Below are 27627 nucleotides of genomic sequence, written 5' to 3'. Positions count from 1 at the left end.
GCACCGGTGATATGAAAAGCTAGGCTAAAACTGGCTAGTTAGCAAGTTCATAAACCTGGTGCTAAACTGAGAGAATGCACAAAAACAGTTTGAATACATTTCCAGTTTACTTAGTTTTTCTAATTTATATCAACTCAAATAAACTGAGTTGATCAGCTTTTTGAAAAGTACCGGTAACTTACTTAAACTGAGCTCTAATAACAAGTTGATAAAAATGGAGTTTGGTCTACTTAATTAAACACAATATTAGATTTTATGCCATCAGTGGAAACATCAAAGCCAATGAGATATCCTATTGTTTTGTCAGCTTGCAGTAGTCTGGAAACAGCTTCAGTCCCAACGTGCTTTTATAGGTAGAAAGATTTCAGGCAGAGGACAAATAAAGATCTGTGTGTGTGGATTTCAGTGTTGTAGACAGATGTGGTCTTACATGTGTTGCAGATGTAAGCATGACAGGAGGAGAGAAGCTCCTGAGTGGTGTGTGTAAGACTGCAGGTTATCAAGGTTACTCAGTTTAACAGTATGATTGCAGTATCAAAAACATCTAAAATGCTGTGAATAATAAAAAAGAGAGAAACTAATGAAATTCCAACCAGAATACTGAAATGAGTGAACACACTCTAACACTAAGCTAGAACAGCTCTGTAGGAGACGCCTGGGAATTAAACGTGCTGTTTGGTGTACTTCCACATCATGACCAGCACGTGGAGGCAGAGTCCTTCTTCTGCCGTCGGAGAACTCACATTTACAGTCTTTTCGGGCTCATGTTCAGACTTTATCACTAATATTATCACCTTTATTCTTTTATTTTTTTACTCGCATTTATCCTCTTTGGACTCTGAACCTCTGCATGTGTAAACATGAATATTCAGACTACATTTATAAATTCTGCGTTCATCAGCTGATCGTCTCTCTCTGTCTCGGCAGAAATGTTTCTGTCGAACTGTTCACTGTTTTTGTGTTTGGTCTGAATTTCTTTGCACAGTTTAGGAAGCTTTCACCCTCCGATTACTTTCCCTTCTCCTCCACCTCCTCCTGCTGCTCCCCACAGTGCAGGGAGGAGGAGAAAGGGAGGAGGAGAGAGGGAGGAGGAGAAAGGGAGGAGGAGGGCTCAGAGATCTGACGCAGTGAGCGGCTGCTCCTTTACTTCCACTCCCCGCTCCCAGGAAGCGACACGGAGGCTCGGAGAGCGCTCACAAACGCGCACATCCACCAGGACGGAAAGAGGCGGAGGACGGCTAATGGAGGCGATGAGGGCGGCGGCGATGACTGGAGGAGAAACGAGGCTCCGGAGCTTCGGTTTAAAGCCGGAGCTGTGAGCGCTGAGGTCTGCCTTTATTGTGTGCTGAGTGGCGCAGGAGAAAAGGATGCCTCCGCGGCCGCGCACACGCCTCCCGCTCCTCTCGACAAACTCGATCATTTCCCGACTCGAAGCGGATCGTCTGCCCTCTCAGGAGGAGGGTTTGTGGGTGAGGAGCGCGCTGATTTCTGAGGGACTCCGTCCACCATGCTGCCCGCTCAGGATCCATGAAAACTCTCAATGAAAACAAGGAGAAGGAGGAGGAGGAGGAGGGGTCCGGCTGCAGCGCCATGGAGGACAAGGAGAACAATCTGAAAACGGCCAGGCTGTGGAGGGATGCCGCCCTCCGCTCCAGGAAGCTGCGGAGCAACCTGAGGCAGCTCACTCTCTGCTCCAAAAACAACCAGATCATCCTGCCAGAGGACATAGCCGACATCGAGGCGCTCAACCTGGGGAACAACTCCCTGCAGGAGCTGCCGGACGGCCTGGGATCCTCCCTGAACAACCTGCGCGTCTTGGTCCTCCGCAGGAACAAGTTCAGCTCTGTCCCTAGGGTAGTGTTTGAGCTGGGGCGGCTGGTGGAGCTCGACATGAGCCACAACTGTTTGAGGAGCCTTCCTGAGGGCGTGGGGCAGCTGAGAGGGCTGAAGAAGTTGTGCATCAGCCACAACAAAATCCAGCACCTGCCAGCTCAGATCGGAGCTCTGCAGTCTTTGGAGGAGCTCGACATGAGCTTTAACGACCTGCACGATTTCCCCAGGTCGTTCTCCGGCCTCGCCCACCTGCGAACTCTGGATGCAGATCACAACAAGCTGAACCAGTTTCCCCCCGAGATCATGGCCCTCAGTGAGCTGGAGGAGCTCGACTGCTCTGGGAATAAGTTTGAGGTGTTACCGGTGGACGTTCGGAAGCTGCAGTCCATCAAAATCCTGTGGCTCAGCAGCCTCCACATGTCCTTCTTACCCCACACTTTCTGTCACCTGCAGCACCTGGAGAGCCTGATGTTGGACGGGAACCACCTCAGAGAGCTGCCCCCCTCCTTCGGCAGCCTGCAAAGACTCAAAATGCTCAATCTGTCCTCAAATGACTTTGAAAACTTTCCCCAGGTTATTTTGAGCATAACGGGATTAGAGGAGCTTTACCTGAGCAGGAATAGACTGATTCATATTCCAGAGGAAATCGGCCAGCTGGGGAAGCTGGTGAACCTGTGGCTGGACAATAACAGCATCACATATCTGCCTGACTCCATCGTGGAGCTGGAGAATCTGGAGGAGCTCGTTTTACAGGGTAACCAAATAGCCATTCTTCCAGATAATTTTGGAAAGCTTTCCAAAGTGAACATTTGGAAAGTGAAGGATAACCCTCTGATCCAGCCACCGTACGAGGTGTGCATGAAGGGAATCCCATACATCGCAGTGTATCAGAAGGAGCTTGCACACTCTCAGTTTGCCGTGAAGCCGCGGCTCAAACTGGTCCTGATGGGGACCCAAAACGCAGGGAAAACCCGGCTGAGGCAGAGCCTGGTGAGCACGCAGCAGGACGCCAGCAGTAACCAGGGAAACAAAGGAATTGAAGTCACCAACTGGGTGGCAGACGCTGATCGCCACCTCACGTTCCTTGTGTATGACCTGTCAGGGAAGCAAAACTACGACCTGATCAAACCCTTCTTTCTCTCCCCCGGTGCTCTCTACATTCTCGTCATCAACCTCAAAACGTACTCGCCCAAGAACTTTTACACCCATGTTGGGTATTTCCTTCACCTGCTCTGCGCCAAAGTGCCCCATGCTGTAGTCTGCTTGGTGGGCACGCACACAGACCTGTGTGCGGAGGTGGAGGTGGAGGAGAAGACTCTGGACATCCACAGGCAGATTGGCCTGCAGGAGAAGAGGGACATCCAGAGTTTAAGGGGGCTGGCACTGCAGGTGGACCAGGCTCTGGAGCAGGGCTACAACGTCCGCACCTCCAGCCCTCACATCCTCTTTTACGGTGTCACTGACAAAAACCTGAGGCGCCGAAAAGCCCAGCTGCAGTACATGCTGAACCACCGGCTGCAGATCCTCTCTCCTGTCCTGAGAGTTTGCTGCACAGGTGCTCAGAGGAACATCCCAAGGCTGAGGGAGAAGCTCATGTCCGTTGCAGAACACAGGGAGATCTTCCCCAACCTCCATCGTGTGCTGCCAAAGTCCTGGCAGATGCTGGAGGAGCTGCACTTTAAGCCCAAAGACCTGTGGCTCTCGTGGTGGGACTCAGCCCGGCTGGGCCTGCAGGCAGGGCTCACTGAGGACCGGCTGCAGAGCGCTTTATCCTACCTGCACGAGAGTGGGAAGCTGCTCTACTTTGAGGACAGCCTCACGCTAAGGGAATACGTTTTTCACAATCTTCCACGATTCATCGCAATTCTCAATGTGTTCTTCCAGAGGGATGAGTCCACCCTGCTGGACCGGCTCCTCTCTGAAGGGGAGAGGGGGGACAAGGGGCGAGTGAGTCTGGTCATAGAGGATGAGAAGGGAGAGAACCTCAGGGTCACCCATCTGCAGCACCACGTTGAGGGCTTCCTCCAGCATGGACTCCTACCCTCTAATGTCATCCGCTTGCTCCTCAGACCGCTCATCCAGACCCAGCAGGACCTCCATCTCATCATGGAGCTACTGGAGAAAATGGGGATCTGCTATTGCATAAACAAACCCCGCAGCAAGCCTCTGAATGGCGCGACTGTGTGGTACAAGTTCCCCAGCTACGTCAGCAGCGAGGAGGTCCAGGTGGATGCTTCAGCCGGCGGGAGCTCTCTGCCTCTGTGTAACTTCTTCTCTGTGGAGCAGCTGCACATCCAGTACAGTTTCCCTTTCCTGTTTCCTCCTGGATTGTTCGCACGCTTCAGCGTGCAGATCAACAGCCACGTGGTGCAGCGTTCAGACAGCAAGCACCAGATCTTCGCTTATCGGGGTAAAGTTCCCGTGGTGATCAGCCACCGGCCTGCCAAAGGAAAGCTGCAGGTGGAGACTCTTTCCATCGCCAGCCACGCCTCACTGCCCAACATCTGGACTGCCTGGCAGGCCATCACTCCACTGGTGGAGGAGCTGAACATGCTGCTGCAGGAGTGGCCCGGTCTGCACTACTCTGTACATGTTCTCTGTTCCAAGTGCCTCAAGAGAGGGTCGTCCAACCCACACGCCTTCCCAGGTAAGACCTCATTAATCTCCGTTTCACTCTCCAACAGTCAGGATGGGGCTTTGTCCCATATACATGCAGATCAATCACAGACTCACTTATAGCTGTTTATATTAACACTGTTATATGAGTAAAAGTAAAAGTACTTCTGAGTCACTGTGTGACCCTTTTAACTGCTAATGGAAACCTGAATGCTGGATGCACAGGGCCGGACAAAAACTCCTGCAGGGCCACTGGGCAGGGATAGGCCCTCCAGACCCCCCCCCCCCCCACACACACACACAAATGTGTGTGTTATTATTATTTCTCAAAAGAAAACAGACAGATGGCAAGGACCGAGGAAAACTTTCTTTATGTCAAAAATTAGGAAATTTCTGTACTGAAACAGCTCAGTAGAGTAGAATAAACTAAAACAGCTCATAGAAGTAAAATAACTTAAGCTTTCATACTTAAGAGCTACTTTAGTTGTATTTTTGTCACATTCTGTTTTATCGAACCATTATTTTGTTTTATCATTAATTATATTCACTATATTTCTGAGTGAGAGTAAATCTCACCGTTGATCTTATACAAAAACACAAAAGCATATGTTGTTTGTAATAAAAAATGAAAACTATTAAAGCTCATTAAAGTCAGTTAAAATGAAGTGAAAACATAATGTATTTTAATATGTATAGTGTGCTTTAATGTATTATCATTATTATTATTATTCCATTTTCTAAATGTAATAGTTTAAAGAAGATCGAGGTGATTTAAATGTTTTTCATTTAAAATTCCTTTATGTAGGAAACTAGTTGAGCTTGTTTCTTCAGAGGTTTTCAGGGTGGCTCTGTGAGTCTGGAGTCTGAGATGATGGATGTCTGATCTCTGATTTCACCTCAGCAGCAGTGCCTGCTTTTTATTCCTTTTTATGACTTATGGGGCGACTTTTATAGGAGTAAAACTGGCTAACAGCAGCAATGGGTTAATGACCCAGTGGAAGGTTGGGTGACTTTGTGCTTCACTGATTGCCTTTTTTAGCACTTTGGACCGTTTATTCCATTATACTGAAGAGGAAGCAGACGTTTCTCCAAACGACGCTGTAGACCGAAGGGTTTTGAGTTTTCTTTGAGTGTAATGGACTTCACGGTGTTTCTGCTTCCTGTTTGACTTCACTGTAACATGAGCGTGACATTTACCTCCACAGATTCGCTTTAGTGCTTCTGCGGCTCCTGTTAATCAGATTCAGTCACGCCCTGAATCTCAACGAGGCTCCATGAAACATGCAGAGGATGCCTCAGAGAGCCGAACAAAAGCCTCTGACATCAGGTTAGACAGAGAGGAGGAGGAGGTGCACAGAGGTGCAGGATGCCCCCCTCCCTCCCCCTCTCCCAGCCTCGGGGACATAGTTAATCCTGCTGCTTGTGTTTGCAGCTGCAGTGTGACCTGCTTTCAATGCTGCACCCGTAAAGTGGTCAGCAGAGTCACGTGATGCGATGTAAGGTGTCGCTTACATCATGCTGCTTTTATTGGATTTATTCACATTAGATCATCAGCAGCCCAGCGCAGGCTCACTCAGCTCAGAGCACTTTTTAAAGGAAGAAAATTGGTTTTCTGACACACACACTCCCACAGGAGGAGATGTGCCACAGTCCTTATCCTGTGGGGAAACACCCAGAAGTTTCTCTTTAGTCCTCATGAAGCTCCAGGAGGTGGAGTTGATATTTACTGTCATTTAAACAAGCCAAATAACCAGCTGACTAATCAATAATCAAAGTAATCGTTTGCGTGAACGTCGATCAATGATAATCAGACTGATGCAGACAAAAGTCTCTGTCTGCTCTGGGAGATCTTCAGGCTCTGATCAGGATCAGCAAGTTGGGGGACAAAATAAAAGGGTGGAAGCACAAAGGGTGTTTCTCAAACACGTGAGGTCAGTACCGATAAAGAAGTCGTCTGATATTCTCAGTTTTAGTGCTGTGAATCTGCTGTGATATTCATTTTTATTATCTAAAGTAGATGTTCTTGATGAAGCTGATCTGCGTTGTTTCATTCATGCTTTAGTTTGTGTCGCTGAGTTTTTGGGGTTTCTTCTCCCGACTGTCACCGGGTTCTGCACAGAGCTGTCTGCATTTTCTCTCTGACCTTTCAGTTTAAAGTTCTTCTGACGTGACACGTCATGATTTAGTTTTTCCACCTTCTGTTGTCCAGTTTTGTTTAGTGTGTGAACTGCAGCCTCACTTTCCTGTTCTTACTGACAGGAATGACACAGTGTGCTCTTCAATTGCTGCAGCTCATTTGCTGCTAGGTTGAAAGATACTGTTCTGCATACTTTGGATGTAACAGGTGCTTATTTGAGTTCCTGTTACCTTCTATCAGCTTGCTTTCCATAGAGCGGCAGTATTATATTTTTTCTGTAAACTCAGAGATGTTTGTGGGAAATGGCAGCACATCAGCAGTTTCTGAAACACTCAGACCGACACCATGCCACACTCGGTGACTTACTGTAGATCAGCTTTCTTCATCAGTCCTATCCCCAGTTTGAACTTCAGCAGGCATCTCGGCCACGTCTACATGACTAAATGCACCGAGCTGCTGCCACGTGATTGACTGATTAGATACTGATGAGCAGTTGAACAGATATCTCTAATAAAGTGTGCGAATGTGTGTGTGAATGGGTGGATGACTGGATATGTAAAGCGCTTTGGGGTCCTTAGGGACTAGTAAAGCGCTATATAAATACAGGCCATTTACCATTTACCATAAAGTGGCTGAGCGTCAACCCCATTTTGGAGTCGGTGCAATCAAATTCAAAACATTCTCATCCTGAGGTGTCACATGGACCCTGCAGATCTTCACCTGCTGCTCAGTTTTAATCAGCATGTTGGTTCATTAACCCTCTGCAATGAGAAATGTCGAGTCAGTTTGAGTAAGTTTTCTTGCAGGGTCAACAAAGAACTGTATTTAAAGTTAAGTAAACACACCCTGCTTGATAACAGAGGATGATGAACCCTGGGAATGAAAACCGCCCATCATATCTGACTGTAAAAACTGAAACACATTTTTTAAAATGAGCAAAAAAAAAGATCAATAATTGTGTAATAAATGTGGATTGCACAACACTGGTCACTATATTCTTCATTTCCAGTTAATACAGCTGCTGTTATTGTGTATATATTTATTTATATTTCTTCATACATTCTTATATAGTTCTATATTGTGTATTTTGTTGTACAGTTATTTTATTTTCAACTTTAATTTATATATTTTATCTTATTCTTTCCCAGTTAAATTTACCCTTCATTCTAAATTGTGTTGTACAGTTATTTCATTTTTAACCTTAATTTATATTTTATTCCTTCCTAGTTAAATTTACACTTTTTAATTTTTCATATTTATTTCCTATCTTATTCATAGCCTTTTCCTTTTTTTTTCTTTAGGTCACGAGCAGTTGTCCAAGCATTTCACTACATATCGTACTGTGTATGACTGTGTACGTGACAAATAAAATTTGAATTTTGAATTTGTAATTTCAAGGTGGACCCTGCCTGGTCTGAAATATTTGATGCAAATATGATTCATGATGTTCAACGAGTCGTTTTATAGCTTATAAGAGAGAGAAAGTCCTCCGTGAGAGCTCCATGAGCTCGAACACGTCAGGCAGTTCTCTTTTTCCTTTCATTCGTGGAAAAAGAAAGCAGATCTTCTTCTTTTTCTTTTTTTTTTTAAAGAGAACAACTTTGTTAGTGGGCAGCCGTGGAGTCACTTCCTCCCAGACATCAAACTCAGAAAAAAGGGTTTGTTTTGCAGGGAAAGTCCAGCAGCGGCTGTCAGAGGAAACAGGCTTCAGGTTCAGTGAGCGGACGCAGGTGCTGCCCCGCTTCACGATTAGATAACAGAATGTGGACAGTTTAGAGTTCTTATGATTATTTTGGTGTAAAGGTTTGATTCATGTCACAGGAAAAAAAAAAAAGAAGACAAAAAGATCTAGAATCCTTTAAAAAAATGAACACAAGTAAACTCTGAACAGAACGTGCAGACGTCACGGTTAGCTGGTCAAAGCTCGGCTGCTGCCAGAAGCAGCCAAACTGCAGTTCCTCTGACGTCCAGCAGAAACTCCAGCAGTGACTCAGTTTTCTTACTGTGGGTAACAAAAACCAGAATAGGAGATTGTGGGGATCCACTCTATTATCAATCTTCTGCTTTTTATTCATATTTAAAGATATACTTGTTTGTTAAAGCACAAAATGTTTCCTCCTTCATGACACCTGTATGGAGGAGAATGTTTTCATAACTCACCTGTTTTAAGGCTTAAACTTTGCATGATTATGGGTGTGGCTGACAGGTAGATGGTTGTAGTTGTTACTTGTCTTCGAGGCTTCACCTGAACTGGATCTGTGGAGCGTGTTTGTGCTGTTGGAGACTTTTGAAGCATTTTTAATGACCTGATCTAATTAATAACGTGGCTGCAGTGAGGTAATTGTACTAACAAAGCATCCATGAAGCTTCAGTTGTGCTGAGTGAAATTTGAGGGTTTTGATTGGATGTTGCTGAGAACAGTTAGCAGGTATCTGAGTCTGTGGATGCAGACTAACCTGGTTGTTTAAAACTGTACTCTGTGGTTTGATTATCATCACTTAATGAAAGAGAAAATCTTCAACATGTGTGAAAACTGATATTCTATTATTTTATTATTTTATCGATAGAGGTCAGGTGGTTTTTTTGGGGGGGGTTTTAAACTGTTAAACAGGATGAGAGGAGCAGCTGTTATTGGATAATCGAGGTCAGCAGGCAGTGAGGGAAAAAAAGGGACTTGTTTTGGTCCTCTAACAGTGTCCACAAACACACACACTCTCATACCTTTGCAAGCAGATCTGCCCGTTAACGCTGGTCAGCAGAATGTTTCTTCGGGCCTTTTATGGTCATGATATTTTTGGCTGCCGAGTGTTGATCAGTTCGGCTCCAGGGAGTCGAACAGACTAAACATAGTTTGTTCTCGCTGTGGAAGGAACTGAAAAATGTTTGCGTTTTCTCACACTGTGTTGTGTTTCCTCCGTTTGTCTCGCTTCACTGTGACCTCAATGCAAACTCTGCAGCAGGTTCGACCCGTCCTTTGGGGCCCCGGGGTGCACACTGTACATGGCACTGTCATTATTCCCTGACTCACCTGTGAGCTACGCGGATGATTTCTTCATCAATTTATCAGTGATATCAGTATGACTGACCACAGTTCTGATATTTGATGATCCGTTTTTTTAAATTCATTTTTATGTGAAAACTTGTTGTTTTCAAGCTCTGAGATCTGAGGCTTGTGGAAATGATGGAGGCGTCCAACTGAAACACCTATTTGCGATTGCTTTGTCAGTTTTCAGTCTATATATCTTTTTGAAGCACAGATCATCTGTTACAGGTTTTTTTTAAAAACATTTAGACTGTAAAATAAAATGGTAATAATTAGTCAGAGGAGCTCTGTGTGCACATATCGAGCAAAAATACTGTTTGTTCTTCACTGTGAAACACACCACGCTGATGGCTCAACTGTTTGCTTTTGACTGAGTGCACACAAGTGTGGTAAACCTGTGACCTTCACCTCACAGAGTTCACATTGACTGTGCAGAAACTTCTAAAACGGTCTTTATCAGCCCGACTCTGGGTCCTTAATAACAGTTTTGTCGTTTAAAGGTTGCTTCTGATAGCATTTCACCTCTGACCAGCTGTTAAAAAAGAGGGAAAAGTTGTAAAACTGTTGAGTTATTTTAAAATCTAAGAATTATTGTAAGATCATGCACTTTCTGATTTGTAGTGATGCATGCGCTCATCATTCTGTTGCTTTCTTCTACAATCTGCATGTGGTGTATGTTGTCCATCGTGTGTGTGTGTGTGTGTGTGTGTGTGTGTGTGTGTGTGTGTGTGTGTGTGTGTGTGTGTGTGTGTGTGTATATATATATATATATATATATATATATATATATATATATATATATATAAATAATTAGGGGGTGCAACGATATTCTTATCGATATTGAACCGTTCGATACAGTGCTTTCGGTTCGGTACGCATATGTATCGAACAATACAACATTTGTAATTTATTTTATCAATTTTCCTTCTGACGATGCTGTCTGTGTGGAGCGCTCAGTGAATCTGCGTTCGACTACTCCGCCTAGGCTGCACTGTCGAGCGCAGATCCACTGAGCGCTCAACACAGACAGCATCGTCAGAAGGAAGAGCGCAGGGCAAGCTAGCGAGACAGAAGTTAAGCTCTCCTTGCAACATGGCAAATTGAACTTCCCCCACTCTCATTCAGATCTGGCGTTTGGAATTATTTTGGTTTTCATGTGACGTATGACCCTGAAGGTAAGCGAGTCATGGACTAAAGTAAAACAGTATGTTGGATGTGCCATGCAATGCTTAATTACATGGGTGGGAGCTAGCGTGTTAGCGCAGTTAGCTCCTTAACGTGTTGGCCGTCTAGCCCCATGCACGGGGCGATCGGCGGTAGCTCGTTAACGGAGATTTGCCGTGTTGTGGCGTTAAGGTCATTTCAACAAGATTAACCTGAAAGCACTAGTGGGAACACAACGAATATGACTGCACATTTACATCATCCTAGTGCAAAGACAAGTGGAAGCAGACAAAAATGACAAGCATGCTACAAACTTTACCCGAGTCATTTAGACAGCCGTTAGCACATGATTCTCCTTATGGGGACCTGATATGTTTAATATGCTGCTGAGAATATAGCCCAGAAGAAGCGGATAGTATAGCTTTTATTTTGGAAAGAGACATTTCTCTGTAATAAACTCTCTTTTCCAAAGATGAGTGATTCCTCAATCAGATACAGGGCTCGCGATATCGCTAGCCCGACGTCCTGGAGCTAGCGATTTTTCCAGTCGGGCTACCAAAATCTATCTCTGCCCTGCCCGGCGGGCTATCATAGGAAGGAAAAATATATGTCAATGCTTTTGCATTCTTTCGGAAATGTAGCTGGGTTATTATGTCATTGGCATCGGTGAGCCACTGTCAATATGTGACATATTGAAATCACGTTTGAATTTGCGCTTGTTTTTTGCTTTCACTTTGCAATCGTGCGAACTGTGTATAGAGAGCGACAGCACTGATCTGTGAGTGATGATAATTTGTGCACCAATTCCTCTGACATCGTCTTATCAATGGTTAGCTTACTATGCAAACATGACAAGTGAAATCTCCCGCAGCTTAAACATGTGAGAGGTTGATCGCGCAGAGAATCGCTGAGCTTATGTGAGTCCGTGTGTAAAAGCAGCAGGATATATATTTTAGTTCTGCTGAGCCAAATAAGAGAGGTCAGGGTGAAGAAGTGACAGCCAAAGAAAAGCTTACCACAAAACGGAAAAGTTATGACAAATCAGACTATAAGGCAAAAAGAAAGTGCAGCTTTATGGTTTCATGGACAAAATAATTTCTGTGGCTGCAATATGACGAGCTAAATAACCAGGGGTGCACATAAGTGGTCCGCAGGTGCGCATTCGCTGTCAAAATAAAAAACACGCACAAGGGTTAGGGTTAAATTTAAAAACTGTACTTTTGAGTTAAAATATATATTTATAATTTTAATAAATGAGAAATTAAAAATGCATGAACATTTTTTTTGTATCGAAAAAATATCGAACCGTGACACCGAAGTATCGAACCGAACCGTGAATTTTGTGTATCGTTGCACCCCTAATATATATATATATATATATATATATATATATATATATATATATATATATATATATATATATATATATATATATATATATATATATATATATGCAGGCTGTGTAAAGATGCCCCAGAGACAATCCAGCACATAACAGCAGGGTGCAAGATGCTAGCAGGCAAGGCATACATGGAATGCCATAACCAAGTGGCCGGCATAGTGTACAGGAACATCTGTGCCGAGTATAACCTGGAAGTCCCGAGGTCAAAATGGGAGATGCCCCCAAGGGTGGTGGAGAATGACCGAGCTAAGATCCTGTTGGACTTCCAGATACAGACGGACAAAATGGTGGTGGCTAACCAACCGGACATAGTGGTGGTAGACAAACAGAAGAAGACGGCCGTAGTGATCGATGTAGCGGTTCCGAATGACAGCAATATCAGGAAGAAGGAACACGAGAAGCTGGAGAAATACCAAGGGCTCAGAGAAGAGCTCGAGAGGATGTGGAGGGTGAAGGTAACGGTGGTCCCCGTGGTAATCGGAGCACTAGGTGCGGTGACTCCCAAGCTAGGCGAGTGGCTCCAGCAGATCCCGGGAATAACATCAGAGATCTCTGTCCAGAAGAGCGCAGTCCTGGGAACAGCTAAGATACTGCGCAGGACCCTCAAGCTCCCAGGCCTCTGGTAGAGGACCCGAGCTTGAAGGATAAACCGCCCGCAGGGGCGTGCTGGGTGTGTGTGTGTATATATATATATATATATATATATATATATATTACACACATGACTGTCAGTATGACAGTCCCGATGCCTTTTGTTGTAGAACTAACATTAAAATGATTTAGGGAAATAATTTAAGATGACTATAGTTTGATCATTTGGCTGATCGGCTCAGCTGTAAAATAACTTGTATATTTCACGTTGTTTTGGCTCCTCGGGGAGTCTGGACCTTCACTGTGACTGGTGGGTATTTCTGTCAGCCTGAAGCAGTCGATGTTAAATACCTCTCTGAGCTTCATTGGAAGTCATGTTGGTGCCAAATTAGACAGCAGTCAAAATAGCTTCTGCTCGAACATCCTGACTTCACAGCTCCGACTCATTGGAGCTTCAGGACCTGACAGGAAAGACTTAGTCTGAGCACATGCCCACAACGTGTCCTCCACAACAATCCTCAGACTGGAAACCCAAAACCCAAACAGACCCAAAGAGACTGTACTCTCACTGACAGTAACTAAGAGTTTATATTCTGTATTTAGAATTTATTTATTTATTTAATCTTTAACAGAAGTGTGCGTGCGTGTGTGAGAAGGACGTGTTGCGGCTGTGGTCTGAGCACTTTCACTCTTGTTGTGCATCTCCAGTTAATCCAGTTAGAGGATGTGCTGGGATTAGCCCGGGTCCGATGCAGAGCCTCTTTAACTGTCATGCTGCAGTCAGTGCAGTCTGTATGCGACCTACCTGTCCGTCAGGTGTTCACGCCCTGCAAATGCCGACCTCCCGCACTTTGTGTTTTCACCGCACAGAGGTGGTTTAGCCTCAGGCTGCCGTGGCGTCGCATGTTTGCCCATTCTGAACCTGAGCCAGGTATCAGTCTGGGCGTGTTCAGACTGGAGGCTCCGACTTTGGATTAACTCACTGAGCTGTTTGTCTGAGCAGTATTTCATTGGACGGGACATAAATCAAATTTAAATCATTTGATATGGAAATATGAAAACAGGGAGCCTCCTGGGAACACATTTTAAAGACATTTCCATATGTTTTTTTAATCACCGTGACGATGTCACAGGTTTTTACTGACTTTAAAAGTTCAGCCTTGAGCAGATGTAGTGTGTAAGCAAGCATCATCTGATTCTCACTCTGAAAGCAGAGTCACAGATTGTCTGGCAGATAATAAATCTTGTGTATGCCAGCTAAAGGCTTTTGTGTGACTGCTGTCAGCAGCCTTTCACCAAGCATCGGCTGAGCACTCACGGAGCAGTAGAGCTGGGCGATATGAGATTTTTTCATATCACGATATGTTTTTTTCATTTCAGGCGATAACGATATCTATCACGATATAAGCCAAATAACTATATTTGTAAGATTTAAATGTGCCGTTGCTCACAAGTAAAATGTGAAATAATCAGCAGCTTGTTTTTATTTAAATATTTATTTCCCATAATAAGTTCAACAGGGTAGATGTACTTAAGGAACATGAGACTTTTTCAGATAAATAAAGGCAAATATTGCAAACTATACAAAAGGCAGCCGCTAAAGCGTTTAAGTTTCAAAATAGATCAAACAAAACAGGCTACTAAATTGTCAATTCCACTTAGAAACCAAATATTAATTATAAAAATAAATCTTAGTTTGTTTTACAGAAGAACAGACAAAAGGTCTATCGCAATAGTTTGATTTTTCTATCGAGAAAAAGTTATTTCGCAATACATATCATTATCGTTCTATCGCCCAGCTCTACGGAGCAGTGATTTTTATAAATCACTTGTTTAAATTCTATCATGAGTCCACATGTGTAATGAGCCTCTAAAGATCTAGTCTGAAAAGTTTTACACTCAAACCAGAGTTTTAATGGAAGCAGTAACCTTCAGAGATCACTGTAACAAAAACCAGAATGGGGCATTGTGGCGTTCCACAGGGCTCGATTATCGGTCCTCTACTTTTTATTCATGTTTAAATTATAACACAAAATTTTTCTTCCTTTATAACAAATGTACAGAGGTAAACTCGGGTAAAGTTCATATCCTATTATCAGACTGTGATGAAAACTTTTCACATTTAATTTTTCAACCAAACTTAAAACATTTCTTTTTAACTCTTTACCCCTTAAACACCTACTAAATGTAACCCTTGTTTTCTCTTTTGCGACTTTTGCAGTTTAAGATTTTTTTTTTAATTAAGACATCAGAGAATGAAGGGTCATTATTTTTCTTTGCCTTGTGATGTTTGCTTGAACAAAGAATCCGTCACTGAGGCGTCCACAGCTGTCACACGGCTCATAAACATCTCAGTGTGTGAAGAATCCGCTGTGAGGCCTTCAGAGCATCTGTGATGGTCTCAGGTGAGCAGTTACCTGTGTGTGAGGATGAGGAGCGACATGTCTGAACTCGTCAATGTTTTCACTGAGTGCCTAAAAGAGGAACTCGTGCTGGATCTGACGTCATAAACCATGAAAGCAGTTTATTTTAGACGCTCCATTTATGGTTGTTTGGGAGCTTTCGGTGAGATCATGTGACCTTCACCGGACAAACACTGATGTTATCACTTTGGGGAACTTTGGTCTGTGCTGGAATAAAGAAGCAGAAAGTTTGTGGTTTGTTCTCAGATGATGAGTGATGGTTGGCTTTCAGGCCACCTGTTCAGACACGTCCGGTTTCTGTGAAGTTTCAGCACCAGACTCGAGCTTCGCCTTGATGGGACAACCTGACAGGCATTTGTGTTCTTTCTGTTCATGTGAGTGACACGTAATGAGATGGTGAGGAAGGCAATCCCGTTACATCACCACACTGTAATCCCGCTCTGTTTGCTCAGACATGTGACTGGCAGCGTGGAGGATTTCCTCATCATCTGACCGCAGATGAGTCGACCTGAAGAGAGTCATCAGGAGAAGGGATGGGAAATAAAAGGAGCTGAAGACCACTCCTGATGTGTAATCTAGCTTAGAGTTAGAGAGTTACTCATGCTCAGAATGGATGAGTCATTTAACTTCTGCTTTTAGACCAGAAACGCTGAGCGCAGACGTGCTGTTTGCAGCATGGCCTTTTGACTCTGAAAAAAACAAGTGTAACTGAACATTCATCAGTTTTCAGAGTTTTGACGGCTAAATCACAGCCTGGCCGCAGCAAGGTGTTTGGCTGCTGAAAGCACTGCTCCCCGCGAGCAGCTGTTTGTCAGCTCAGTAAATTAGGAATCCCGACACCCTTAACATCAGCCCTGCAGCTACTCAGAAAGCAGCCGCCGCTCACAATAAGAACACATCCGTTTGTCTCTACAGTTTCCTTCCAGGTTTATTGCTGGCACTGTTGGCTTTATTTAGACAGCACTGGGCCTGCCGGAGGTGGAAACTCAGCCTCAATCTTTCAGTCAGCAGCTTAGACAATAAATGCACCGCGGGAGGCTCGTTCATTGATCGCAGCTCACAGTTTCAGTGGAATTTAAGAAGGTAATGTGGAAAGTGAAAAGTGGGAGCAGCTCAGTGAGGGCTGCAGGAACGCATTTGTTCCCTGGATGCAAACACAAACCACGTCTGGAACACAATGTGTGTATTTAAGATGATTTTTATGGGGATGTTAAACCGCCAGAAGCCTGATTTATGGTTTCTGTGCACAGACTGATGTGGACTTTGAGCCCAGCAGACAGTTAGAGCTGACACTGGTCTGCAGTGTTGGTGTCCTGTGCAGCACACACTAACACTGCAGTATCAATGGCCTGTCACTGAACCTACCTGTCCCTGGGTTTTTTGCACCTTTTGGCTTGCTTTCCAACAACTACTGAACACAAAAGTTTGCAATTTTTGGAGCAGCATATTCCTGCTCTGATTTCACCACTGGCTGAACCTCTGACGTTTACATTGTTTGTATTGTACATACATCCAACTGTACATCCTGCAGTTACTATGTACAGAAAACAAACTTTGTTCATGCTGCAGCTCTTTAACCTTTAACCTTATATTCCGGCTCTCTCTGTATGTAAAACTGTTCTTTTGCACGTCTGCTTAGAAGCAAACTCCATTTCCTGTTTCAGCACTTTGCACAGCGACAAAGTTAAATCTAATCTCCATTCTGCAGATAAGAAACTCTTCATGTCTCATTAAATTCCATATTTAAAATGTTTTGGCTGACACACTCCCATAAGGCCTCTAACCCAGTGAAGACCAGCTGCTTTTATTTCACGTTTTCAGCTTTGTGATCAAAAAGCAGATTTAAAAAAAGTCACGGCTGAAACGGGCGGAATATTTGCCCTTGCTTCATCTTTACTTTGTAGTTATCCTCCTGTGATGGCACAGAGATCTCGCCTGCTCATAGAGTTCTTCTACAGGAGCGCTGCTTTATTAACTTTTACACATTCAGTGATTACGAGCTCTGGACAGATGGATCCAATCGCCACAGCTGCCGTCGTCATGCTGACCCACTGTTTGCTGAACTGAACAGTCTTCAGCCATAAAAACCACTGAGATACAAACACAGGACTGCAGTGAGGAGAACCGCTGCGCTCACTAAACCAGAGCATTTACAGTCCATTAGTCTGACCTCCAACACGTTACCGCAGCCTTTTTCTTTTCCCGTCATCGGAGAGGGAGCAGGCACAACGTGCTGCTTAAGGTTAAAGTGTCACACTTGAAGCTTTTTGCCTCCTACTTCCTGTTGTTTCCAGTTTGTTAAACTCTGAGTTCAGTCAGATTTGGTGCTTTAAGCTGTAATTCATGTTTTTGAACCACGAGGTCAGGCCTTCAGATTCTTGTCTGGTTAAAATGAGCTTTCGGTTTTTTGACCCCCAGTTCTTGTCGGTTCTCGTCGGAGCAGCTGGAGCGTTTCTCATCGCCTTCTCCTCTGAACACGCCTGCAGTGTTTCTGGAGTGTGAGGATGAGGAGATCTGCTGTCTGTTGGTCTGTCGGCCTGAGACTGAGTAACACAGGAAGTGTGTGTGTGTGTGTGTCTGATATTTAGCGCTCTGCTTATTATCAGGATTATGTAACAGCGCTGTGGGGTCATGTGATCAGACTGCAGGATAATGACCTCGCAGAGCAGAGGACGTCGAAGAAGCTCCGACTGGTTTCACTAAAACACTGAAAACAGTCCAGATACATGATGTGATGAGAAGAGCCTGATCTTGAAGGACAGCGTCGGTTCATTTGAGGCTGGTTGATCCTCGACATCTGTTGACATGTTCAGAGTGAAGGTGCATGGCAGAAACAGAGAAGATAACGCGGCATTCACAGGGAGGTGATGAACATGAAAATAAAAAAGATGTGGGTTTTATATTCAAACAGTTTTTAAAACAAATAGATGTTGAGAGTGATCGTATGCATGAAGATGTTTGAGTTAAGGAGGATAAATGCAGACATATTTCATGTTTCTCTCCCGCCTGTGTATTGTCTTGAGTTCACCTGCACCATTATAACATTTTACTTCCTGTTTCCCTGTTTGTAGCTCGCTGTGTTACTGCCCTTTTCTTCTCCTGAGTGAGTTCACCTGAACCGTTCTGTCCAATCTTTACTTTATTTTCTGCCTTATTATTATTCATTTGACTTCACCTCTGCATTACTGTCCCTCTTTCATTCTTTCACCTTTTCTCCTTTCTTCCTGTTCTCACCCTTGTTGTTGTCTTCACTGTCCCGGGTTCACCTGTGTTGTATTTTCCTCTGCTCGGTGCGCAGCTTTGTTTATCCTGTGTATCCTGGTTCTGTTCCAGAGCCTCACTTGCTTTCTGTCGTGTAGCAGAAACGTTCTTTACTTACCTGCTCACTGTTTTTGTGCAAGCGCATCGCTGTGACGCGAACTCTGTCATATTGAAACCAGAAGTTGGGTCACAGCACGCCAGCCTGAGTACGTCAGGGTGGAAAAATTGTGACCTTTCCAAAAAAGATCCCTTTTGTAAAATGTTTGCTTTCTGTCTGACTGAAAGGAAACACTGAAATACGCTTCCTGGAACTGAGATTTCCATCGGGGGCATTCAGCGGCTTACATAATCAGCTCGTTTATTCAGTTTTATGTTGGAGGAGGTGGGAAATATACCACGCTGAAATAACCCCAAATTATCTGCTCAGCTGTAAACCATTTAATGTCATTACACAACAGCTGGACACACACACACAGAGGGCGAGTGGAGGATTATTAGCAGCAGATTTCTGGGGAATCCCGGAGTTTTGGAGAGAAAGCCGAGGCCGGGATGTGAGAGGAGCTTCAGGCTGTTTTGCACAGGGAAGTGAAAGTTTCTGACGTTTGTTCTATTTAACGATCAGAGGAAATAGAAATGCTTCATCATGAATCCTCCTTACATTCAGAAGAAGTGAGATATGTCCGTGGTAGTAGTGTTGGTGAGTTTCACAGCAGCTGTGCCGATCCTGAGCGGTTTTAATAGTTGCCTGTGAAGCTCAGATTCTCTGGCAGGTAAATCACCAGAACAGAAACACAGACGGTCCATCGTTCACTGTTTGGATCCTCAGCAGCATGATCACATTCCTCTCATACCTCCACAGCAGAGATTGCCGTTAATCCTGCTGCTCGGGTAGCGTGGCTGCGCTCAGACCTGCCGGCTGACCGGCTGCAGTTATTTCTGGTGGTTTTCCTGCGCTCTGGAAGTAGGCCACGCATTCCTGAGGATCGGCCTCACTGCCAGTACAGCTGCTGATCACAGGAGATTAGCGGTGCGGTCACGGTATCTGGGTCTGCCAGAGTCTGAGGCGGCTCTCTGAGACTCATCCCGCCACCTCATTCTGCTCCATTTCACATATCCTGGATTTTATGGAGTGCAGATCCTGCTCGCACACTTCCTTGACTCAGGGCGGCAGAGCTCACTGCTCAGCGGCGTTCAAACTGATGCTACTGTTAGGTTACAGAGCAGAAATGTAGTCAGCAGATTTAGTTTTTCATTCCTATCAGCTGCTGTGGAGAAACTTATTTTCAGCCAGTTAATAATGATGTGGTAATATAATCTACTAGATTCTCCTGAAACGTCCTTTTCGTGAGTGTTTCAGTGTTAGAGATGGAGCAGAGCCTTTTCTTTGTGCCTGAGATCCTGGTGTGGTGTCCGGGGTCTGCACTTCTCTGTGTATTTATAGTTGGCTGTATTTCACAGTGTCAACTGTGGGCCGTGGAGGTTTTCTGGTGCTTTGCTGCTGGTCTTTGGTTGAAATGCACATCGCGAGCTGCTGTTTTTCACCTTTGACCTTTGAGTCCTGAGCTGCTAACAGTGGTGACAGCAGCAGCAGATGTGAAGGCACATTCAGTGACCTTTAAAGCAGAAACCAGAGCTCGGCCGCCTCGCGGATCCTCTTCAAATAGTCCTCGACGAGAAAAGCTGCGCAGCGACGAGAATGAATGAATGAGGAGCAGCTGCTGCCAGGCTGACAGAGGCCATCGGCTCAGTCTGAGGATTAACACTTCAGTGTGTTAAAACAGAGGAACACACACACACACACACACAGTGAGGCCTGGAAAAAGACAAACGGCTCCTGTTAACACATGCGTGGGTCTGCACGTGCTCAGTAACCCCCCAATCATCTAAGCTGTGTGCTCTAATAAACTATGAAGCCTTTATCAATCAGATCCTTTGATACTGATCGTCGCTGATATGGAGACTAAATGTTTCTCAACCACAAAGTTCAAACTTCAGTCCTGATCAGAGAAAAATGATAAAGTGTACCGGGAGAGTGCACTTCGGTGAGTCACCTCTTTAAACTGTATTTGGTTTAAAGTTTGCTTGGCTGTTGGAGCCTTTTGAAGCATTTTTAATGGCATCACCTAATTTGGCTGCTGTGCGGGTAGTTTGTGTCACAGTGGCCATGTTTGTCTGTTATATACAGTATATGGGTGCTGGCTCTGCAGCTGCTTCATGAGATAGTTATGGAAATAAAAAATAACTTATGGGCTGAAGCATCTCCACCCTGTAAACAACGAGTCTCAGTGAGGACAGCAGCAGCTTCACGGCTCTCAGCAGGACAGCGAGGGGTTGGCTGAGGTCGATGATGTCCCCTGAAATCTCTTGGCAGCGATTTAAGCAGATTTCTGCTCCCGTGTGATGTTTTGTTCTGAGCCGGGTCGTCGCCGTGGCCCAGTTATCGCCTCGCTCTGTGTGCAGCGGTGAAAGCAGAGACGGGATCGTCCCTCATCAATATGGAGCGAGGGTGACTCTGCAGACTTCTCTGTGTGGCCTCTCCGGCTTTGTGAACAAATTTCTATTTCAGGTCGAAGGCTGTAAATATTTAAACAGCAAATATTCCAGCAGGATGAGTGACGCCAGGAGGAGCGAGGCGAGACTGTGAACAGTCAGCAGACCTGTTTGTGTTCACAGTGATGAACTGATTCAAACATGAGATGAGCCTTAAATACGGTTCTTTACTGTCACGTCACATTACTGAGGGGCAGCAGGAGCTCGTCTGTGTGAACACAGTTTCCTGTTTAGGATGAGGAAACGTGAAACTGTCAGAGTAACAGACTGCTGTGTTTACAGGCTAATCGGAACCGGGGAGTTTGGTGTTATGAATTTATGTAGAGAGCTAAATCGTGGCCAAAAAAGTCACTGAAATAAAAGAAAATCTCTCTTTAATAAGTGAATAAAACAGGGCAGCAGAGCATGAGCACTGGAAATTCTTCATAATGACTCCAACATTCAGCTTCAGCAGAGAAAAGTTAAAAAATGAGACTGTTTTAAAAAGTGGAACCATCAGATTTTTTGTCAGTGTTGCTTGAAAAACTTCCAGAGGGTCGGACTGGCTGCAGACTAACTTCCTGTTTCAGCTCTGGAATAACCTCCCCGCTGCAGACGTTCTCTCACAAATCCTCAAATCGTCCTCACAACAGAGGAGGAAATGAAATCGGAGGTCTGGGCAGTTTTTGAATGGAGTGAAACTACTTCTCTCATTTTCCAAACATCCCAGTGGGAGTTTCCTGGATACGGGTACACTTTCCCCTCCTCCTCCTCTCTGCGAGTGGCGGCTGTTCCCTTTTATGGCTGACAGCAAAGGAGCAGGAGGGAGGACATGACTCCTCTACCTGCTGATGGTGTTTGAGGGGGGAGGAACATTCCTGTTCCTTGAAATCAGGTCTTTGTGGCTTTCTGCGTTACTCTTCTCAGTCAGAGGGAGGAGGAGGAGGAGGAGTTATTAGGCTGTGGCCTAATTCAGGGCACACAGCCGGATGTGTGAGCCGTCAGCTGCGTCCACTGATGAAATAAACATCTGATCTCCGGCCGTGGCAGCAAAGCTCAGCAGCAGGTTAGAAACAAACTGTAGCTGAAGTGACTTTGAGGAGCAGGAGCTCCTGCAGCCACACAGCCGGTGGCAAAGACCTGCAGAAATACTCAGATGTAAAATATCCCAGTACTTCCGGTTGCTCTGCAGTACTCGGGTTTAATGAAATGGTTATGATAGAGCTGTTTTTCCTTACAAATAATCGTCTCTGACCGTAACTCTGACTGTGTCTGTGACTGCTGGCTTCAGGCCAGCAGAGCCAGCAGCTGCAGACACTTTGAGAGAACGCACACGATCAATAAGCCTAATGGTTTAAGTGCTGCTGAGACGGACGGACAGACGGGCTGTGAGTGATGTTGGAGGCAGCTGATGTAAAAACATCCATCGGAAACAAATCTGCTTCATTTCTTTGAGTCGTAGCCCCCATGACACCACCCGTAGATTTATAATCACCTGTTCTGGAGCCTGTAGGTAAGTTAGCGGCGTGCTTAGTTCGATGATGGCATTAAAAATGCTCCAAAAGGCTCCATGTTGTTATGAAGGAGGAAACTTTTTGTGCTTTGACAAACAAAAGTAAAATTTACACATCAATAAAAAGCAGAGGATCGATAATAGATGCCTGTGGAACTCCTTTGGGTTTTTGTTACCCACTCTGATGGTTTCTGCATCCAGAAAAACTCTGGTTTGGGTGTAAAATACTTCCGGCTGGATTTTTAGAGGATCATTAAAGATGTGAACTCATGTTTCTTAACACAAACTCTCAATCACTCCTCAGGAGTGAAAGAAGCCATCTATGTCCACTGTGAGCGACCATCTTTGAACAGAGGCGGGGGTTTACAACACCAACTCTCTGCCATCTATAATCCAGTTTTGAGTTCCCTCCCCAGAGGCCTTAACGCCCACTCACATCCTGGACCATCTGACCTCAGGAATTCGCATGATAGGGTGGGGCCAGGTTTCACAATGAGCACACCCGAAACCCTGGCTGATTGGGACCCACACCCAGTTTCACACCTTGGCTCAGGCGATTAGAGGATCATCAGGGGGTCCTTTATCCCTCTGTGGGGGGAAACTCCCACTAGGTTTAAATCTGGGACTCCCCACCATTTGGTGAAAGGTCTTCAAGCAACTTAAAGAAGCTCCTTTGACTACGATGACCTGGTCATCGTAGTCAAAGGAGCTTGCAAAGAAAAGCGTCTGGACTTCTTTAAGTTGCTTGAAGACGTTTCACCTCTCATCCGAGAAGCTTCTTCAGTTCTAAGGTCAAATGGTGGAGAGTCCCAGATATAAACCTAGTGGGAGTGTCCCCCCCACAGAGGGACAAAAGGACCCCCTGATGATCCTCTAATCCCCTGAGCCGAGGTGTGAAACTGGGTGTGGGTCCCAATCAGCCAGAGTTTCGGGTGAGTTCATTGTGAAACCTGGCCCCACCTTATCATGCGAATTCCTGAGGTCAGATGGCCCAGGATGTGAGTGGGTGTTAAGGCGTCTGGGAAGGGATCTCAAAACAGAGGCACAGAAAAGAAGATCAGACACCAGCGAGGGAGGATAAGAAAGACAGACGCAACAACATTGTCATCCCCTATGTAGCCGGTGTATCAGAAAAACTCAGGAGAGTTTTCTCCAAGCACGACATCCCGGTGCATTTCAGACCCAGCAACACACTCAGACAAAAACTGGTTCACCCGAAAGACAAAACGCCAAAACACAGACTTAACAATGTGGTGTATGCTGTACAGTGCAGCGAGGAATGCCCAGACCTCTACATCGGAGAGACCAAACAGCCACTTCACAAGCGCATGGCACAACACAGAAGAGCCACCTCCACAGGACAAGACTCAGCAGTCCATCTGCATCTTAAGGATAAAGGACACTCTTTCGAGGATGCCAATGTTCACATTTTGGACAGAGAGGACAGATGGTTTGAAAGAGGAGTGAAAGAAGCCATCTATGTCCACTGTGAGCGACCATCTTTGAACAGAGGCGGGGGTTTACGACACCAACTCTCTGCCATCTATAATCCAGTTTTGAGATCCCTTCCCAGACGCCTTAACGCCCACTCACATCCTGGGCCATCTGACCTCAGGAATTCGCATGATAAGCCGGGGCCAGGTTTCACAATGAACACACCTGAAACCCTGGCTGATTGGGACCCACGCCCAGTTTCACACCTCGGCTCAGGCGATTAGAGGATCATCAGGGGGTCCTTTTGTCCCTCTGTGGGGGGAAACTCCCACTAGGTTTATATCTGGGACTCTCCACCATCTGACCGTAGAACTGAAGAAGCTTCTCGGATGAGAGGTGAAACGTCTTCAAGCAACTTAAAGAAGTCCAGACGCTTTTCTTTGCAAGCTCCTTTGACTTCACAGACACAAACTCTCAATCTTCACAATAACTTGGACGTGTTTATTTCTTCTGTAAAACGCGCTGGATATTAGAGGAACTGCAGGTTTTGGCTCCTCAGCCATCACTTTGCTTTTCAGCTCTGGAGCTAGATGATTGGTTCTCACTGCAGCTGAACGTTTGAGATGCAGTTTTGTGTAATATCAGTGACTCACAATGATGACAGGAAGCTGCTAGAAGGTCACAGCTCGAAACCTTGGCCTTCCTGCTCCGGAGAGCAAAATGATGTGCCATACCTGCTGGTCTGCTGCTCTGAAGGCACACTGGGACGAAAAGCCAGATTAACAGATTGATCTGACCAGGAAGAATTATTCTGAAAATCCTGGAGATTCAACATCAGTCAGCTCAAAATGTGGCAGGTCACCACTGTGCACACTGCCACAAATCATCCAACATCACGAGCACATCTGGCATTTAATTTGTGTAAATGTTCACGGCTTCAGTCCCGAGCTGCAGGAGGCTTGTATTATCTCTCTGCAGGTTAGGATATTAGGTGTGTGTGTGTGTGTGTGTGTGTGTGTGTGTGTGTGTGTGTGTGTGTGTGTGTGTGTGTGTGTGTGTGTGTGTGTGTGTGTGTGTGTGTGTGTGTGTGTGTGTGTGTGTGTGTGTGTGTGTGTGTGTGTGTGTGTCAGATAAAGCCAGATCACAGTATTATTCTGCTGATGCCCTGAAAATGAAGTGAATGTAATCCAGGCACTGGCTATGGAGCGTGCTCAGTGTTGTTCGTGCAGCAGAGTGATGCATTGGGCGTGTCTCTGTTAGCGGCTGAATGATCAGCGCTCTGCAACAACAAACACCCAGGTGGAGCTGAGTGTCGGAGAGTACATTATGAAAAACATAAACAGAATTAGCATTCCTTATGAGAACATAAGGAATGCTAATTCAAAATGTGGAAACTGATGAGATTGTCAAAATAAAACGGGAAATAAAAAGCAACTCAAACGTGTTTTAGAACGGCAAGTTGTAACAGTACTGGAGGGCGTGTCACACGCTTCCTGAGGTCATCCGTCATCCACCCTCATCAGTACATCCATCCAAAGATGGAGAGCGCTAATCATTTCATAAAGTGCAGCTTAGAGTTATAAACAGAACACGTGGCTACAAGCTCAAACTAACCCAGTCCAGTTTTCACACAGTTTTCCATGGATGGAAAAAGATATTAAAATGATTTATAAACATGGTTTGAGTAAGAAACTGAATCCCGGCGGAGCTCGCGTGAACCTCCTCAAGCAGTCGCCGGCTGGGCTCTGAGCTGTTCGATGAGGAGGGAGCCATAATGATGATGAAGGAAAAAGGATGGCTGTGTCGATCTGCAGATGGCAGCTTTTCTTTGTTTGCCAGAGAAACACACGAGGGATCACACAGGAAGTGTGTGCGTGATTTTAATCGTATTTTTATCCACAGCGGAAACACAAACGATGAGGACGCCTTATAAATGGAGACGTGCACAGGAACGGCGTTCAGCCCTGCAGGAAACTGAAGTCAGAGAGCCGCCTGTGTGCAGCTCTGAGCTCAGACCTGTTACTGCTTTACAGAAATCTCGCCTTGTTATGAGTTCTAATAACAGTGGAGAGAGTAGAAGAAAAACGCCCTGCAGAGCACGAGAGCTGAGACACTGAACTAAACATCTCTGCCTCGACCTTTAACCTTTCACCTCCTATAACCATTTCCCCTTTTAAGTATCTTTATCAGCAGGTCATGCTTGAAGAAAATTCAGAGCTCTCGTCGTCATGAAATTCACCCCAGTAACACAAACACATCTATTCCTCCGCACTTTTAAATTACATAAAAATGAGGGGAAAAAATTATCCTGAATCTGAATCCAGGCTGAACTTTGACCTCAGAGACCCTCAGCTGTGTGCACTAGCTAAACCTGCAGCAAAACCCAGGACTGACCTTAAACTGTAGTTTACAGAGGAGGACCAGGCGCCCCCTGCTGGTGGGACTCTGCTCTGCAGCATGAAGTCACAGCTGGACGTTGCTGCCACCTTGTGGCCGAATTCATAAAAGCTTCTGCTGCTGCAGGTTCTTACTAAAGACAAGTAAATGGAGTTTAGTGTGAAGGATTATTGTTGCCTGTAGATGTCTGTGAGTCTTCAGTTATTTAAATTTGTGCCAGCAGTTTATTATTAAAAAAAACAACTACAAATCTAGAGGCGAGAACAGGAGAAACTTCCAGAAGCTGGAGGCGGATTTGCCTTGAGATCTGTCTGACTGGCAGATCAGTGTCCACCCAGCATCCTGGTCCAACATCAGATAATTTATTGTTTTATATCTGAAATGCTGGAGGAGAACTTTTCCTCCCTGATAACAGCAGAGCAGCTGCCTCTTCTGTTCCTAAAACCAGAGCATCCTGCTTTCTGTACGTGTGATGGTTTCTCTGTGATGTTTCGGGAATGTCCTACTTCCTCTGTTTCCTGTTTCCTGTATTAAAGCGTCTTTGATGTTCTCGCTGTTGCAGGTGAGCTGCTGAGCCAGCCGCGGCCCGAAGGCCTCACCGAGATCGTCTGTCCAAAGAATGGCTCGGAGCGGGTCAACGTGGCCCTCGTTTACCCCCCGACCCCCACCGTGCTCAGCCCCTGTCTCAAATGAAGCCCCGCCCACCCATCTACACCGACCTGGCTCGTCTTCACTGCGTCACCAGAGCCTCCACCTCCGACCTCCGGCTTCCATCGTCTGTCACCTTTCTGAGCCACCAACCACCACTTCGCGTCCTCCACAGTCAGAGCGAGCGGCTCGACGGGTCTCTGCTTCACGTGTACGTCAGTAATTACAGAACACAGCAGCGAAGGTCAGAAATCACCAGATGCACTTTTGTTTTGTTATGTTTGTATTTTTGTTTACAAACATTCAGGTGATACAAATAAAAATAATGATTTCGTTTATCAGCTCCATAAAAACAACGGACACTGCGATGGATAGAAAACCTCCACATTTTATAATCTGTAAAACCAAACATTCGGTTTAATCAGGTTATTTATTTTTTATATTTCAAAAAAATAATAATAAAAATAAATTAATAATACTGTATGAACAAGTATTACTTGTATTGTGATATTACACTGAGGAGAGTGTGACCTGAGTTTTTCCTTCCCACTGTCACCAAAGCGCTTGGTCACAGGGGGCCGTCTGATTGTTGGGGCTTCACTGTATTGTTGTAGAGTCTTTATCTTATCTTATCTT

At 45.1% G+C, this 27627-nt stretch overlaps 1 protein-coding gene across 2 annotated transcripts in view; it reads left to right on the top strand.

Annotated features, from left to right (window-relative positions):
- Positions 1 to 1119: 1119 nt before the first annotated feature.
- The window catches only part of mfhas1 (multifunctional ROCO family signaling regulator 1), a 28664-nt gene continuing 2156 nt past the window's right edge, over positions 1120 to 27627 (top strand). Inside the window, exons 1-2 of one of the 2 annotated variants that reach the window (XM_086299925.1) lie at positions 1120 to 4480; positions 26906 to 27202. In XM_086299925.1, coding sequence (XP_086156051.1) covers positions 1528 to 4480; positions 26906 to 27036 — 3084 coding nt within the window. In that variant the 5' untranslated portion in view covers positions 1120 to 1527 and the 3' untranslated portion in view covers positions 27037 to 27202. Of the gene's footprint in view, positions 4481 to 26905; positions 27236 to 27627 lie in introns of both variants that reach the window. The other variant, XM_086299924.1, reaches the window with a different exon arrangement.

This window comes from Aulonocara sp. 'chitande type north' Nkhata Bay, linkage group LG7 (genome assembly GCF_057382095.1).
Source record: "Aulonocara sp. 'chitande type north' Nkhata Bay isolate Kocher_YH1m ecotype deep benthic linkage group LG7, A_spYH_male_GT1.1, whole genome shotgun sequence".
Classification (NCBI taxonomy): Eukaryota; Metazoa; Chordata; class Actinopteri; order Cichliformes; family Cichlidae; genus Aulonocara; species Aulonocara sp. 'chitande type north' Nkhata Bay.
The sequence above is the reverse complement of the archived record's forward strand: the minus strand, read 5'-3'. Positions and strand labels throughout refer to the sequence as shown.